The 15,300-nt window shown below is 40.8% G+C and overlaps 1 protein-coding gene across 3 annotated transcripts; it reads left to right on the top strand.

The window, feature by feature from the left end:
- The first annotated feature begins 6,826 nt into the window (after nt 1-6,826).
- LOC139364686 (receptor activity-modifying protein 1-like) lies at nt 6,827-14,868 on the top strand. Of its 3 annotated transcripts, none has more exons than XR_011626490.1 (7): nt 6,827-7,098; nt 7,925-7,987; nt 8,316-8,366; nt 10,388-10,426; nt 10,678-10,849; nt 11,107-11,973; nt 13,235-14,868. XR_011626490.1 is itself a non-coding variant. In XM_071101634.1 (6 exons), exons 1-6 carry the CDS (start codon nt 7,029-7,031, stop codon nt 11,354-11,356), a joined length of 645 nt encoding a protein of 214 aa, XP_070957735.1. In that variant the 5' UTR covers nt 6,836-7,028; the 3' UTR covers nt 11,357-14,566. The 3 variants fall into 3 exon arrangements, 1 of the variants encoding a protein (XP_070957735.1); XR_011626491.1 differs by having other exon boundaries at nt 6,905-7,098; nt 11,107-12,020; nt 13,206-14,566; XM_071101634.1 differs by having other exon boundaries at nt 6,836-7,098; nt 11,107-14,566.
- Nucleotides 14,869-15,300: the final 432 nt, after the last annotated feature.

Below are 15,300 nucleotides of genomic sequence, written 5' to 3'. Positions count from 1 at the left end.
AAATAATTATTAAGTAATGAAATCATCTTCAAAACACCAGGCCCAACCAGAATAAAATAATGATTAAGTAATGAAATCATCTTCAAAACACCAGGCCCAACCAGAATAAAATAATGATTACGTAATGAAATCATCTTCAAAACACCAGGCCCAACCAGAATAAAAGAATGATTACGTAATGAAATCATCTTCAAAACACCAGGCCCAACCAGAATAAAATAATGATTACGTAATGAAATCATCTTCAAAACACCAGGCCCAACCAGAATAAAAGAATGATTACGTAATGAAATCATCTTCAAAACACCAGGCCCAACCAGGATAAAATAATGATTACGTAATGAAATCATCTTCAAAACACCAGGCCCAACCAGAATAAAAGAATGATTACGTAATGAAATCATCTTCAAAACACCAGGCCCAACCAGAATAAAAGAATGATTAAGTAATGAAATCCACTTCAAAACACCAGGCCCAACCAGAATAAAATAATGATTAAGTAATGAAATCATCTTCAAAACACCAGGCCCAACCAGAATAAAATAATGATTACGTAATGAAATCATCTTCAAAACACCAGGCCCAACCAGAATAAAATAATGATTAAGTAATGAAATAATCTTCAAAACACCAGGCCCACCCAGAATAAAAGAATGATTACGTAATGAAATCATCTTCAAAACACCAGGCCCAACCAGAATAAAAGAATGATTACGTAATGAAATCCACTTCAAAACACCAGGCCCAACCAGAATAAAATAATGATTACGTAATGAAATCATCTTCAAAACACCAGGCCCAACCAGAATAAAAGAATGATTACGTAATGAAATCATCTTCAAAACACCAGGCCCAACCAGAATAAAATAATGATTACGTAATGAAATCATCTTCAAAACACCAGGCCCAACCAGAATAAAATAATGATTACGTAATGAAATCATCTTCAAAACACCAGGCCCAACCAGAATAAAAGAATGATTACGTAATGAAATCATCTTCAAAACACCAGGCCCAACCAGAATAAAAGAATGATTACGTAATGAAATCCACTTCAAAACACCAGGCCCAACCAGAATAAAAGAATGATTACGTAATGAAATCATCTTCAAAACACCAGGCCCAACCAGAATAAAAGAGTGATTAAGTAGTGAAATCATCTTCAAAACACCAGGCCCAACCAGAATAAAAGAATGATTACGTAATGAAATCATCTTCAAAACACCAGGCCCAACCAGGATAAAATAATGATTACGTAATGAAATAATCTTCAAAACACCAGGCCCAACCAGAATAAAAGAATGATTAAGTAATGAAATCATCTTCAAAACACCAGGCCCAACCAGAATAAAAGAATGATTACGTAATGAAATCATCTTCAAAACACCAGGCCCAACCAGAATAAAAGAATGATTACGTAATGAAATCATCTTCAAAACACCAGGCCCAACCAGAATAAAAGAATGATTACGTAATGAAATCATCTTCAAAACACCAGGCCCAACCAGAATAAAAGAATGATTACGTAATGAAATCATCTTCAAAACACCAGGCCCAACCAGAATAAAATAATGATTACGTAATGAAATCCACTTCAAAACACCAGGCCCAACCAGAATAAAAGAATGATTACGTAATGAAATCATCTTCAAAACACCAGGCCCAACCAGAATAAAATAATGATTACGTAATGAAATCATCTTCAAAACACCAGGCCCAACCAGGATAAAATAATGATTACGTAATGAAATCATCTTCAAAACACCAGGCCCAACCAGAATAAAAGAATGATTACGTAATGAAATCATCTTCAAAACACCAGGCCCAACCAGAATAAAATAATGATTAAGTAATGAAATCCACTTCAAAACACCAGGCCCAACCAGAATAAAATAATGATTAAGTAATGAAATCATCTTCAAAACACCAGGCCCAACCAGAATAAAATAATGATTACGTAATGAAATCATCTTCAAAACACCAGGCCCAACCAGAATAAAATAATGATTAAGTAATGAAATAATCTTCAAAACACCAGGCCCACCCAGAATAAAAGAATGATTACGTAATGAAATCATCTTCAAAACACCAGGCCCAACCAGAATAAAAGAATGATTACGTAATGAAATCCACTTCAAAACACCAGGCCCAACCAGAATAAAATAATGATTACGTAATGAAATCATCTTCAAAACACCAGGCCCAACCAGAATAAAAGAATGATTACGTAATGAAATCATCTTCAAAACACCAGGCCCAACCAGAATAAAATAATGATTACGTAATGAAATCATCTTCAAAACACCAGGCCCAACCAGAATAAAATAATGATTACGTAATGAAATCATCTTCAAAACACCAGGCCCAACCAGAATAAAAGAATGATTACGTAATGAAATCATCTTCAAAACACCAGGCCCAACCAGAATAAAAGAATGATTACGTAATGAAATCCACTTCAAAACACCAGGCCCAACCAGAATAAAAGAATGATTACGTAATGAAATCATCTTCAAAACACCAGGCCCAACCAGAATAAAAGAGTGATTAAGTAGTGAAATCATCTTCAAAACACCAGGCCCAACCAGAATAAAAGAATGATTACGTAATGAAATCATCTTCAAAACACCAGGCCCAACCAGGATAAAATAATGATTACGTAATGAAATCATCTTCAAAACACCAGGCCCAACCAGAATAAAAGAATGATTAAGTAATGAAATCATCTTCAAAACACCAGGCCCAACCAGAATAAAAGAATGATTACGTAATGAAATCATCTTCAAAACACCAGGCCCAACCAGAATAAAAGAATGATTACGTAATGAAATCATCTTCAAAACACCAGGCCCAACCAGAATAAAATAATGATTACGTAATGAAATCATCTTCAAAACACCAGGCCCAACCAGAATAAAAGAATGATTACGTAATGAAATCATCTTCAAAACACCAGGCCCAACCAGAATAAAATAATGATTACGTAATGAAATCCACTTCAAAACACCAGGCCCAACCAGAATAAAAGAATGATTACGTAATGAAATCATCTTCAAAACACCAGGCCCAACCAGAATAAAAGAATGATTACGTAATGAAATCATCTTCAAAACACCAGGCCCAACCAGAATAAAAGAATGATTACGTAATGAAATCATCTTCAAAACACCAGGCCTAACCAGAATAAAAGAATGATTACGTAATGAAATCATCTTCAAAACACCAGGCCCAACCAGAATAAAAGAATGATTACGTAATGAAATCATCTTCAAAACACCAGGCCCAACCAGAATAAAAGAATGATTACATAATGAAATCCTCTTCAAAACACCAGGCCCAACCAGAATAAAAGAATGATTAAGTAATGAAATCATCTTCAAAACACCAGGCCCAACCAGAATAAAATAATGATTACGTAATGAAATCATCTTCAAAACACCAGGTCCAACCAGAATAAAATAATGATTACGTAATGAAATCATCTTCAAAACACCAGGCCCAACCAGAATAAAATAATGATTACGTAATGAAATCATCTTCAAAACACCAGGCCCAACCAGAATAAAATAATGATTACGTAATGAAATCATCTTCAAAACACCAGGCCCAACCAGAATAAAATAATGATTACGTAATGAAATCATCTTCAAAACACCAGGTCCAACCAGAATAAAATAATGATTACGTAATGAAATCATCTTCAAAACGTATCTAGTTGCTGTCTTCTGACGTCAACCATATGCTCAGTCTTTACTGTGTATCATCGGGCCTTATTGATAATTTATTGATCACTGATTCACATTTAACACAGTATGGTCGGTCCACCTACAATGGAATCATTTTTGTGTACAATTAGTTCTGGTTCTCACTCATTGTTACTGGCTGTGTATTCCTGGGGCCATTAAGCATCTCAGAGTTGGAGTGCTGACTTTCCTTTTAGATCCTAGATCAGTACTCCTACTCTGAGATGCTTGATACATACAGCCCCTGATCCATAATTCTGACACTCCAGGCAGTAAGGCAGTTTCAGTGTGTCACCTACAGTGCTCTTCTACGGTGCGTTTTTCTAAGCCTGCTCTCTCTCTTTCCTGGCACTTCCACAATGGTGCTTGATCTGGGCCGTGGCGAGTTTATACCAGACTGTAAAACAATAGCAAACATGAGAAAGCAGGAAGATATGCTTGAGAGCAAGGCCCTTATCAGTGGAAAGTTCTTAATTGAGGGTTTTATGTGATCAGATGTGCAAGTGGAGATGGATCAGTTCAGAGGCCTACCGGTGCAGCTGGCGAAATACACTACACAGTTATTAATCATCTCAAATAATTCTCTGATTGAGGTGCTGAGCAAAGCATTTTTCGACGTTCCTCAAAATGTGCTTGTGTCTTGTAGCCCATTGAACATTGATTTGAGGCTCCAAAATGGAATCGTTTGGTAGAAGCTGATGCGCTAGAGAGAGAAGTGTAGCTGAGTTTATGTTGAAAATTCTACGATGGAACCAACAGTACAGATGACATGTGTTGCATTATCCCTTGATGGCTCTGCGCAGATTCAGAATAGCTAATGTACTCAAGTCCTTAAACGTTGGAGGTTTATTCAATCAGCTGTATAAAGAAAAACAAATCATTGATCTGTGTTGAAATGTGGAAGTCATTTCGGCCCAGAGTCCCAGCAAGCTCAGTCCCAGCTGAGGCAGACAGTACATCAGTGACGTGGATGGATGCATCATGAATGCGTCATTCTTTGTGTGTACTGGAGGGCCCAGAAGTGTCTCAATGCACTACAGCAGCTCTGTGGATACGCCAATGACAGCCTTGCTGATTTACTGCTGGGGGGAGAGATTTGTCATCCGCCATTACCTCACACAATAACTACAGAAACACAGAAACATATCTCCCCTCATCACCAGCCGGGACTTCCCCCACACTCCTTGTGCTGACAGTGACAGAAAACCCCAATCATATTTGACCTACAGTATGTACACATCGCTGTTAGTGTTATGTTAATAAACGTTTCCCAACAAACAAAGTGAAGTTGATATAAGTTTCCTTACAGACTTGATTCAGCTCCGTCTGTTTCTCACAGGGAGCTCTAGCCTTGAGACATATCAAAATGGCAACACGTTTTTTTTTATTGACAGTTTGTGTTGTCAAAGAGCACGTTGAAGCTATCCATTTCAGCCTTTGTGATCTCAATCACTGGGAATCAACACTGAGGATACATCTTAAAAATAGTTTCCCACTTCAAGCAAGCTACACTGAGTGTACAAAACATTAGGAACACCTTCCTAATAATGAGTTGCACCCACTTTTGCCCTCAGAACAGCCTCAATTTGTGGATGACATGGACTCTGCAAGTGTTCCACAGGGATGCTGACCCATGTTGACTCCAATGCTTTCTACAGTTGTGTCAAGTTGGCTGGATGTTCTTCTTCTGGTGGACCGTTCTTGATGCACACAGGAAACTGAAAAACCCAGCAGCTTTGCAGTTCTTGACACTCTCAAACCGGTGCACCTGGCACCTACTACCATACCCCGTTCATCTACACTGATTGAAGTGGATCTAACAGGTGACATCAATAAGAGATCATAGCCTTCACCTGGATTCACCTGGTCAGTCTGTGTCATGGAAAGAGTAGGTGTTCTTAATGTTTTGTACACTCAGTGTATATCCAGTCTATTTGAATAGATACTCACACCTTTTTGACAGCTGAAGTCTAGCAGGCTGTATTTTTGTGTTTCAGAGAAAGATATCTGTGTAAAGAATGCAACTCAGAAAAATGTCCCCGGAGCGTACATATCCATTCTGACCGGACTTGGAATTGGTCAATTGTTGAGCTGACATGATACTACTCTAACCCAATGATTTTAGTTCAATGTCAGTTGAATTTGAGGGACCAGTTTACAACTAAACCATTTACTTCAGAGGCTGAAATACAATGCATTAAACCACATATAGCAAAGAAAAGTGAGTCTATTTTCTCAAACCATTATTGAAAATGTTTTTACCTGTTTATCTGGTCTGTGGTGATTTAAAATAATCCACTGTTCTGGTCCATTAATTGAAACATGACTGGAACTGGAAAGGAGTCCAGGGGGACTTTATGTCATTAACATACTTTACTCAACCAAAACAAGAAATATAACTGCCATCTGTCAATAACAAAATCATTTCCATAGTTGACCAATCATCTATATTATAGTTCCCCCCCCCCCCTAACTTCGGATCTGTTGGCGTAACTTCTAAGGTATTGGGTTGACAGTCGTTGGACCAGGGTTTGTGTCCTGGTTGGTGCTATGCCTGAATTCGCTACACTGGTTCAGCTTAAATAGTTCAGCTGCAATGTGATTTCTAGTTTGCTCAACATTTGGACATATTGTTGTAGCTGAACCAAAATCAATTCTCAAGTTGAATTGTAATGTTCCCTCGACCTAAAATGTCAAGTTGAGTGAACATACAATTCAACTTGAGAATTTATGTTGGTTTAGCTAATATGTAAACATAAAGAAAGTTGCACACTCTAGTTATGCTCCAACTGACATTTCAACGTTGGTTTTACAGGAACACATATTAGTCGGCAAATCAGTTTACTCACAGGATTTGAGAAAGTGAGAAAGGCTACAGAGTCATCAGCTTGTCAGCAGTCTATTTTCAAAACGAAGACCTTTAGTGACTACTGTACAGATAGATGTCTGTTCCTTCCAAGCTGAACGTCTGATAGAGTGTGAGGAAGAATAGAAGAGAGAGAGAGAGAAACTAGGAAAAATAGTGTGAGGGAGAGAGGGAGAGAAAGAAAGAAAGAGAGAGACCAATCGAGTGAGAAGGAGAGAGATGAATTGTATTGTAAGTGGTAGTGGGCTACAGTAGCTCTCCCCTTATCTGGGGCTGTCTGCCCTATTGTGGGAACCCGCCCAAGCCGCCCATCCTAGGAAACGAGAGCTTCCTGTTGTTTTATAGAGCTTTCCTGAGAAAGGTTGAGATATGTAATCTGGGTCCACCAGGGAAGAGGAACAGAGCAGTGTCAGGCAGAAATGAAAGCTCCTAATCCGTCTCCCATGTCTTCTTCTTCTTCTTGCTGCTTTCTGCCTCTTCTTCTCTGGGGTAAGTAGATAATTTACAGAGTACTATATGTATATAAAAAGGGCCAGGGGTATGGAGAAGTATGTTGAATTACTGAGAGAAAAAGTATGCAAAATATTGCCCTAGATTTCAGCTCTTACAGAAAGTGGAATACTTAGAAGCGCACAGTGAAGTAAGGGATTGTAGTAAGAGCTTGGCAGATCTAATATTAGATTTTATTTTTTTTAAGTAGCCTAGACTTAGTGATTTTGATTTGTTAAAAACATTTTCTTGCTGCAATGGTGAAGAAACAGAGGTTAACTATAGGTATAATGATATGGATATTGTGTCTTTCGTGAAGATTTTAAGCAGATTGTTCTAATTTAGAGGATCTGTTTCTACCAACAAATACATAAGAGAATGGAGTTGAGATAATCACGGTCTTCACAGAACACAATGTCACAATAACCGTTTAATAAGGAACACCTCAACTTTAGACTCAATTTCCCAGACCAGATCACTCTCCTTCAAAAAACAAAACAAACCCAGTTATCCAAAGATCACATTAAATCGTTTGTGTTTGAGGGAATGGCTGAACTGTTTCAGACTTTATTCAGAGAACAAAGGGAGGATACACTCCCTGCCACTGACCAGCTCTCTCTTCATTTGTTTCTCCTTCCCACACTCCTCTCTTTCCGTCTGTCCTATATGTTCATCAGTCTTCTGTCAACTCATTCCTGCATTTCTACTTGCTTGTGTTTGTCTTTGTTTATTTCGCTGACTGTGCACGTGTGAGAATGTGAGTGCACACTTTTCTGGAAAGAACTCTCCTGGTGACATTGGCCCTGTTTCGTGTCTGTCCCTGTAGCACTGAGCTCTACAGCAGCTGGTCTGATAGGACATTACGAGGCACCACAAGCTACCACACCAGGTAACTGACTGTTGTCCTCTTCTTGTGGTCTCTACATCAACTAACACAACTCATCAATGTCAACTAGTGTTAAAGACCAAGGGAACAACAACAAATGTTTTTTGTTAGTCTGTCTTCACTTTGATGGGGGTCCCATTGGGGTCCCGTGTGGCTCAGTTTGTAGAGCACGGCGCTTACAACGACAGGGTTGTGGGTTTGATTCCCACTGGGGGCCTGTACAAAAAAAGTATGCACTCACTACTGCAAGTTGCTCTGGATAAGATGTAAATGTAATGATAACTACATTTATATCAATACTTTGATTAAACAGTCTGTTATTCTCAATTAGGTTTCACATCACGGCATGACTCAACAAGAACTGCAAACGACCAATACCATGGTAAGTTACCAGATTCAACTTTTTAGGCAACATTTTAATACCTATTTCACAATATTGGTATTACACAACATAATGATCATAGATGGATTATGTTTGAAATGTTTGTAAAGGTGAAACCCCCCATTCATGTTCTAAACAAACATTACCGCAGAGGTTTGTCCTTCGTCATCGCTATCGCGCAACACTTTGATGTGAAATTATATTTGAATCCATTGGGGACTCTGTTGGACAAGCACTGTAAACACATGGGTTCAGAACAAAACTGTCCAACCTCTTAAAAAAAAAAAGACAACCGAGATGCAGCTCTCTGCCAAGAGTCCTAGGCTTCTAGCATAACGTGAGGCCAAGACAAACCTGTGGGGAGGTCTCCACCAGTGGTGAATCAGCAGCAGCTGACACAAGGCCTATAATTGTCTGGGGTCAAAGATTAAATTAAACCTTGTTACAGGCAGCCCCCCAACTGGGCTGCACTTCCTGTATTTGTTCATCATTCACCCCATGTGACGGGTGTGTTCAACACATGAACTCTAGAGTTGTGAAACAACTGGAACTTTGGAGCAGCTAGCTCCCCTTCACTGTTCCTCACCCTACGATTTCCCTTTTCTCTCTCTCCGCTCCCCTCCAACTCACCCAACTCTAAGCTCCTCCTCTGCTGAAAAGACACATTTCCTGATGTCATTACTAAATCAAAACCGTTGCTCAGCAAACAGATGTGTTCAGGGGCCCAACCACACTGCGTAGCATAGATTGTCCTGAGAATACATCCTCTAAATCTTTTTAAAGTCACTTTAAATGTTATTATTTCATCCCAGTAATCGACAAAGACTTCCTTTTTTGATAAGGAGCTTGAGGTACGAATAATCGTTTTAGTGGTCTAATGCGTTGTCTTTGAAGAGCAGTATGAAACGGAGACCGTAGTCTGCTGAGGTAACAGTCATGCAGCTCCACATGGCTCAAGGTACTACATAAAGATCCAGGAGGAGTCCACCCATATTCCCAGCCTTATCCTATTGTGTGAACGCTGAAAGTCCCATTGAGTTGGAGCTTTGCATTACTTGCCTCTGGCTGTTGGGCAGATAGAGAGTAGGTCGTTGCAAACAGCTGGCTGACTCTAATAACGTCTTCCAGATATGAATCCACAGCCGTCTGCACAGCACACCGTGCGTAGTCATGATTACATCCACCCTAAACGCCCTGGTCCTAAATGTTTACTTATGTTTTCCGATTTGGCAGAGGCAGCCCTCAAGGCAAATAAATCACAAGCTGCACAAGTCAGCCAGGCCTTTGACTGTGAGAAATGGAGACTAAAATGTTTGAGAGTTCAAGAGTAAAAGGTTTTCAGATGTGAGTCCAGCCCAACTTGGGTGTGCTCCCTTTAATTTGAGAGAGAGAGAGGACAATGTTTTGAGCCTCCACCCCTTTAAAAGGCAAGACAATCCTAAAGAAATGCACTGGAGAGGGGAAGAGCTTGCTGCCAAGGCGCAGGGCAGACAGACAGATCCTTGAGGAACATCGCGGGTAACACCGATCTGACATCTGGTAGCCGAGGGTAATGCCGCGTCTAGCTGCTTCCACCCATGTCTAGTTTCCTGTTATGCCCTGCAGGGCTCGGTGTTAGAAGTTCAGGCTCAGTCTAGATGGTCGTCAGTCAGTAGGGGAAACTCTCCTATGTTCACTTTCTCTGACATGAAGGGAGCGCTTGTTTTCTTTGGGATGCTCCTCTCTGTTCTCTCTGGTGAGTGTGTGGGCTCGGCCCGGGCTGCTGGACAGTCAGACTGAGTTGCTGACACGATGTGTGGCAGTAAAGATAACATTTGTTGCATGCTCCGTTTTTGATTGGGATCTAAAATGTTGCATTGATCATTTGAAAAAGATTTTTAAAAGATTTTAAAAAAGATGTTGAATGACACAGCTGTTCAGTCTGTCTGTTTGAGAGGCTGTTTTTAACAGACATTTCTGTTGTGACTACAACCATTGGCCAGTCAAATGAATACAAATGTATTGCCATTTTTTCTTCTCAGACGTTAGCTCCGAAGATAGAGGATTCTCCAGTGGATTAGGTGGGCCATTATTACTTTTCTGACTCTACATGTAGGCTAGCTAGTAATGTTGAATCAGAGGTGACACTGCTGCTTCTGCTTGCTGTTAAATCAACATAAGGTTAGACTGGGACTTGTTAGTAATAATGAACCATGAATCTTCTAGACATCCTTCTAATCCTACATTTTATGGATTTGTTTTAGATGATGGAATCATTTCAAAGAGCTGATTTTTTAACGTTACAATATTCTCTCTCTCTCTTACTGTACAGGTTGTGGGAATAAGTATGTTAACTGTGAACAATACTGTGAAGTTTGTGAGTATTTTCCCCCAAGGACAGAGTGCTACGTGACCTTATTTGAGGAAACCTGCTACAGTAATTTTGTAGGTGCCATGGAGTCATTAAACAACACAGACTGGTGCAACTGGAACAATGTGAAGAGGTAGGCCTAGATGCTTATTTTAATCCACGTATTATTCTGTTTACTTTGTTTCTGATCCAACTTATCATGCCATTGGTCTTGCATTGTCACTTAGTTCAAACAGTAGTTTTGAGAAACCCAACACACAGTCAAGTGAAATCAGAGTTAACTCACTCATTAATGGTCCATCCATACCCTGAAACTCTTAATAATGTCTTTCAGACACATAACGTTGCCCTCTCTTGAACTAATAGTACCCCTCCTATCCCTCCCTGTAGGATGTATAACGCCTTCACCATGTGCACAGAGGAGATAGCAGAGTGTCTGCTGATTCCCTGGCCCAACAGGATGGTGGAGAATGTGTTTGTAAACATCCACTCCAGGTTCTTCCGGGACTGCCCCAACGAGGCACTGAGCGACCCCCCGCCCAGCATCGTGTTTGCCTTGGTAATGACCCCCATCTGCCTCATCCCCATCATGGTGGTCCTGGTGGTGCTCAAGACCAAGAACGGAGATGGCAGCTCCTGATAGGACGTCCTGGATCAGTCCTCATCCACCCTGCCTCACCTCCATGTTCAGACTCACTCTCTCCATCCCCCGAGGATTCAAGACTGGGGCCATTGACACAACTATTTTACAGAGAACTGCTTATCGTCTTCCACCCACTGACGGCTTAGCTCTGTGGAGTCCTATCAAGACAATTTCAAAGCCCAAACACTTTACACGTGACCTTTTTGGATGCACCGATACAGAATGAGTAGTACCACATCGGCATCGGCATCGTCCAAGGACACAGGGGTTCAAGAAAGGGTCCGTCGGTGTTGTGTAGAGTGTCAGGTCAGCATCCTCTGGGTTGCTTCTTGAAAACTCATCTTCTCCACATTCCTCGATGCTCCTCTAACGAAAAGTGGCGACAGCCATGTAAACGTTTCGACTCCCTACACGCCCTAGGAAAGTATTTAAGATAGTAGGGTTCATGGACTCATGTCCTTCTTGACAATCCATTCCATGACCATCTCCATCCTGTCCCAGATGTGAACCCTGACAGTGACTATGCTAAAATGGTTACATGTTTTACAATATTTTAATTGTTTATATATATACAGTGGGGCAAAAAAGTATTTAGTCAGCCACCAATTGTGCAAGTTCTCCCACTTGAAAAGATGAGAGAGGCCTGTAATTTTCATCATTGGTACACTTCAACTATGACAGACAAAATGAGAAGAAAAAAAATCCAGAAAATTACATTATAGGATTTTTAATGAATTTATTTGCAAATTATGGTGGAAAATAAGTATTTGGTCACCTACAAACAAGCAAGATTTCTGGCTCTCACAGACCTGTAACTTCTTCTTTAAGAGGCTCCTCTGTCCTCCACTCGTTACCTGTATTAATGGCACCTGTTTGAACTTGTTATCAGTATAAAAGACACCTGTCCACAACCTCAAACAGTCACACTCCAAACTCCACTATGGCCAAGACCAAAGAGCTGAAAGGACACCAGAAACAAAATTGTAGACCTGCACCAGGCTGGGAAGACTGAATCTGCAATAGGTAAGCAGCTTGGTTTGAAGAAATCAACTGTGGGAGCAATTATTAGGAAATGGAAGACATACAAGACCACTGATAATCTCCCTCGATCTGGGGCTCCACGCAAGATCTCAACCCGGGGGGTCAAAATGATCACAAGAACGGTGAGCAAAAATCCTAGAACCGCACGGGGGGGACCTAGTGAATGACCTGCAGAGAGCTGGGACCAAAGTAACAAAGCCTACCATCAGTAACACACTACGCCGCCAGGGATTCAAATCCTGCAGTGTCAGATGTGTCCCCCAGTACATGTCCAGGCCCGTCTGAAGTTTGCTAGAGAGAATTTGGATGATCCAGAAGAAGATTGTCACATGGTCAGATGAAACCAAAATATAACTTTTTGGTAAAAACTCAACTCGTCGTGTTTGGAGGACAAAGAATGCTGAGTTGCATCCAAAGAACACCATACCTACTGTGAAGCATGGGGGTGGAAACATCATGCTTTGGGGCTGTTTTTCTGCAAAGGGACCAGGACGACTGATCCGTGTAGAGGAAAGAATGAATGGGGCCATGTATCGTGAGATTTTGAGTGAAAACCTCCTTCCATCAGCAAGGGCATTGAAGATGAAACGTGGCTGGGTCTTTCAGCATGACAATGATCCCAAACACACCACCCGGGCAATGAAGGAGTGGCTTCGTAAGAAGCATTTCAAGGTCCTGGAGAGATAATGAGATAAACTTTTGTTATTGACCAAATATTTTTTTTCCACCATAATTTGCAAATAAATTCATTAAAAATCCTGCAATGTGATTTACTGGATTTTTTTTCTAATTTTGTCTGTCATAGTTGAAGTGTACCTATGATGAAAATGACAGGCCTCTCTCGTCTTTTTAAGCAGGAGAACTTGCACAATTGGTGGCTGACAAAATACTTTTTTGCCCCACTGTATATATGTATATGTGTGTGTATTTGAAGAATGGCAAAAGTCAGGATATTCTTCAGCATTTGTGAAATTATTGTGGTTAGGGGAGGATGACAGAAGCTGTAAAGCTTGTTAAGATGACGGAAAAGCGATTTTGTTAGTGGATTTCCTACCCTCTGGCTGGGAAAACGTGAGTCTCGCATTGCTGGACATTCCAATTGAGTTGATAACCAATGACAAAGGCTTTCAGTTTGAGGAATTCCCACTCTCCATTTACTGTACACTCAGAAAAAAAGGTGCTAACTAGAACCTAAAAGGGTTCTTTCGGCTGTCCTCGTAGAACCCATTGAAGAATCCTTTTGGGTTCCAGGTAGAAACCTTTTAATAGAACCCCTTTGGGTTCAAAGTAGAACCCTTTCCAGAGGGCTCTACATGGAACCCAAAAAGGGCTCTCCTATGGGGACAGCCGAAGAGTGTCGTTATCCGTATAGGATCTCCATTATGTTTATTTCTGTATGTAACTACAGAACGAAATGTGATGTACCCTCTCACCTGGTTGCTTCCCTGTCCTTGAATGGGTTTTGTGTATATTAGAATTGTATGATGCTTCTGGAGAGTCCTCTTTTCCCCCCGAGTGTAGGGTTTAGAATGTATGCAGTATGGGGCCATGATGAAGGGTTTTGACCAAGTATTAGTCTGTGAGGAAGGTAGGGGTCAGGAATTAGGCACAATATGTGAGTAGCCTACGCGCAACATGTAGTCTATGAGATCTGTTTCCAGGAATTGTCTATTTCCCAGCATTAAGGGCCCAGCGCCTCAACCTCTCTCTCTCTCTCTCTCTCTCTCTCTCTCTCTCTCTCTCTCTCCCCCTCTTGAAAATGACGGTCCCCACTGTCGCCCATGATGAGCCAGTCGACGCTTGCCTGAGAGATGAATCAAGCACTAGATCAAAAGACTACAGATGTTTGGTCTTCCCCCCCCCCCCCCCCCCCCTCCCCCCGGCTCAGTGTAGCAATGAGCACTGACTGAAGACAGAAGGAGAAACAAATGTCTATCTTTCCCCTTTTATTGTGCTGTCGTGAATGACACTGAAAGCATTCAGTTTCAGAAACAAAGAAATATGTTGGCTTATGTATTGTATTTCTGCTCTTACTCTGGTCATAAGACATACTGGACTTTGTACTGTCTGTGAGAGGGATGTGGGTCTTAGTCAAAGCATAGCCTCTTCCCTCACACAATGTACTGTATATAATAATATTTTGCAATTAAATATGTTAAAGCCAAATGCTTAATCGCTTGACTTTGTTTTGTAGGCTACGGAAAGGGATTGCAGAAATAGATATTGTATTTTTGTAAAGTTCGCAGAAGGTCCAAAGTGAATATCCTAACTGGATCTAATTGGTTTAAACCCCATGCCTTAATGGAATGCACAGCTGATAACGCAATGGATGATTCATCAAGTTTTTACTCGTTCAGACCCAGTGCAGAGATGGGTGTTATTGTGAATTCCAAATAGACCCTTTGCCCCTTCACCCTATAGGGCACTCTTGTAGATACAAAAATAATAAATAAAAAAGTATTTGCCCCGTCTTGTGACTGCATGGGTGGCATTTCCACCATTCTTTATTGCAGTCCTGCAAGAGTCCATTCAAGCTGTTTTACTCACAGAACATAGCTTGTGTGTTTCTGTGTGAGGTCTCCTCTCTCAGGAAGAAGTGGCAGCAGCTGTGTAATATACACCCTTATCTGTCATAGACAAGACTGTTGGGTGGATCTCTGCGTCTGTCTGGCTGTGTGGGGTGGGAAATTGTGTTCGATGACCCTCTTCCTCTCTAGAAGTCAGGTCATCCTCACCCACTTCCAGTGTCACTCAGGTCCCAGAGGGTCAGAATCATAGAATTAGAATTTCTAGAATGGACATTCCCATGGTCAGAGGGCATACTGCATGTCCATTCTGTGAACTATATGTGTATGGTCATAGCACACCTTACCATGCAGGACCAGCCAGTTAGAGCTGCC

Source organism: Oncorhynchus clarkii, chromosome 13 (assembly GCF_045791955.1).
Source record: "Oncorhynchus clarkii lewisi isolate Uvic-CL-2024 chromosome 13, UVic_Ocla_1.0, whole genome shotgun sequence".
Taxonomy (NCBI): domain Eukaryota; kingdom Metazoa; phylum Chordata; class Actinopteri; order Salmoniformes; family Salmonidae; genus Oncorhynchus; species Oncorhynchus clarkii.
The sequence above is the reverse complement of the archived record's forward strand: the minus strand, read 5'-3'. Positions and strand labels throughout refer to the sequence as shown.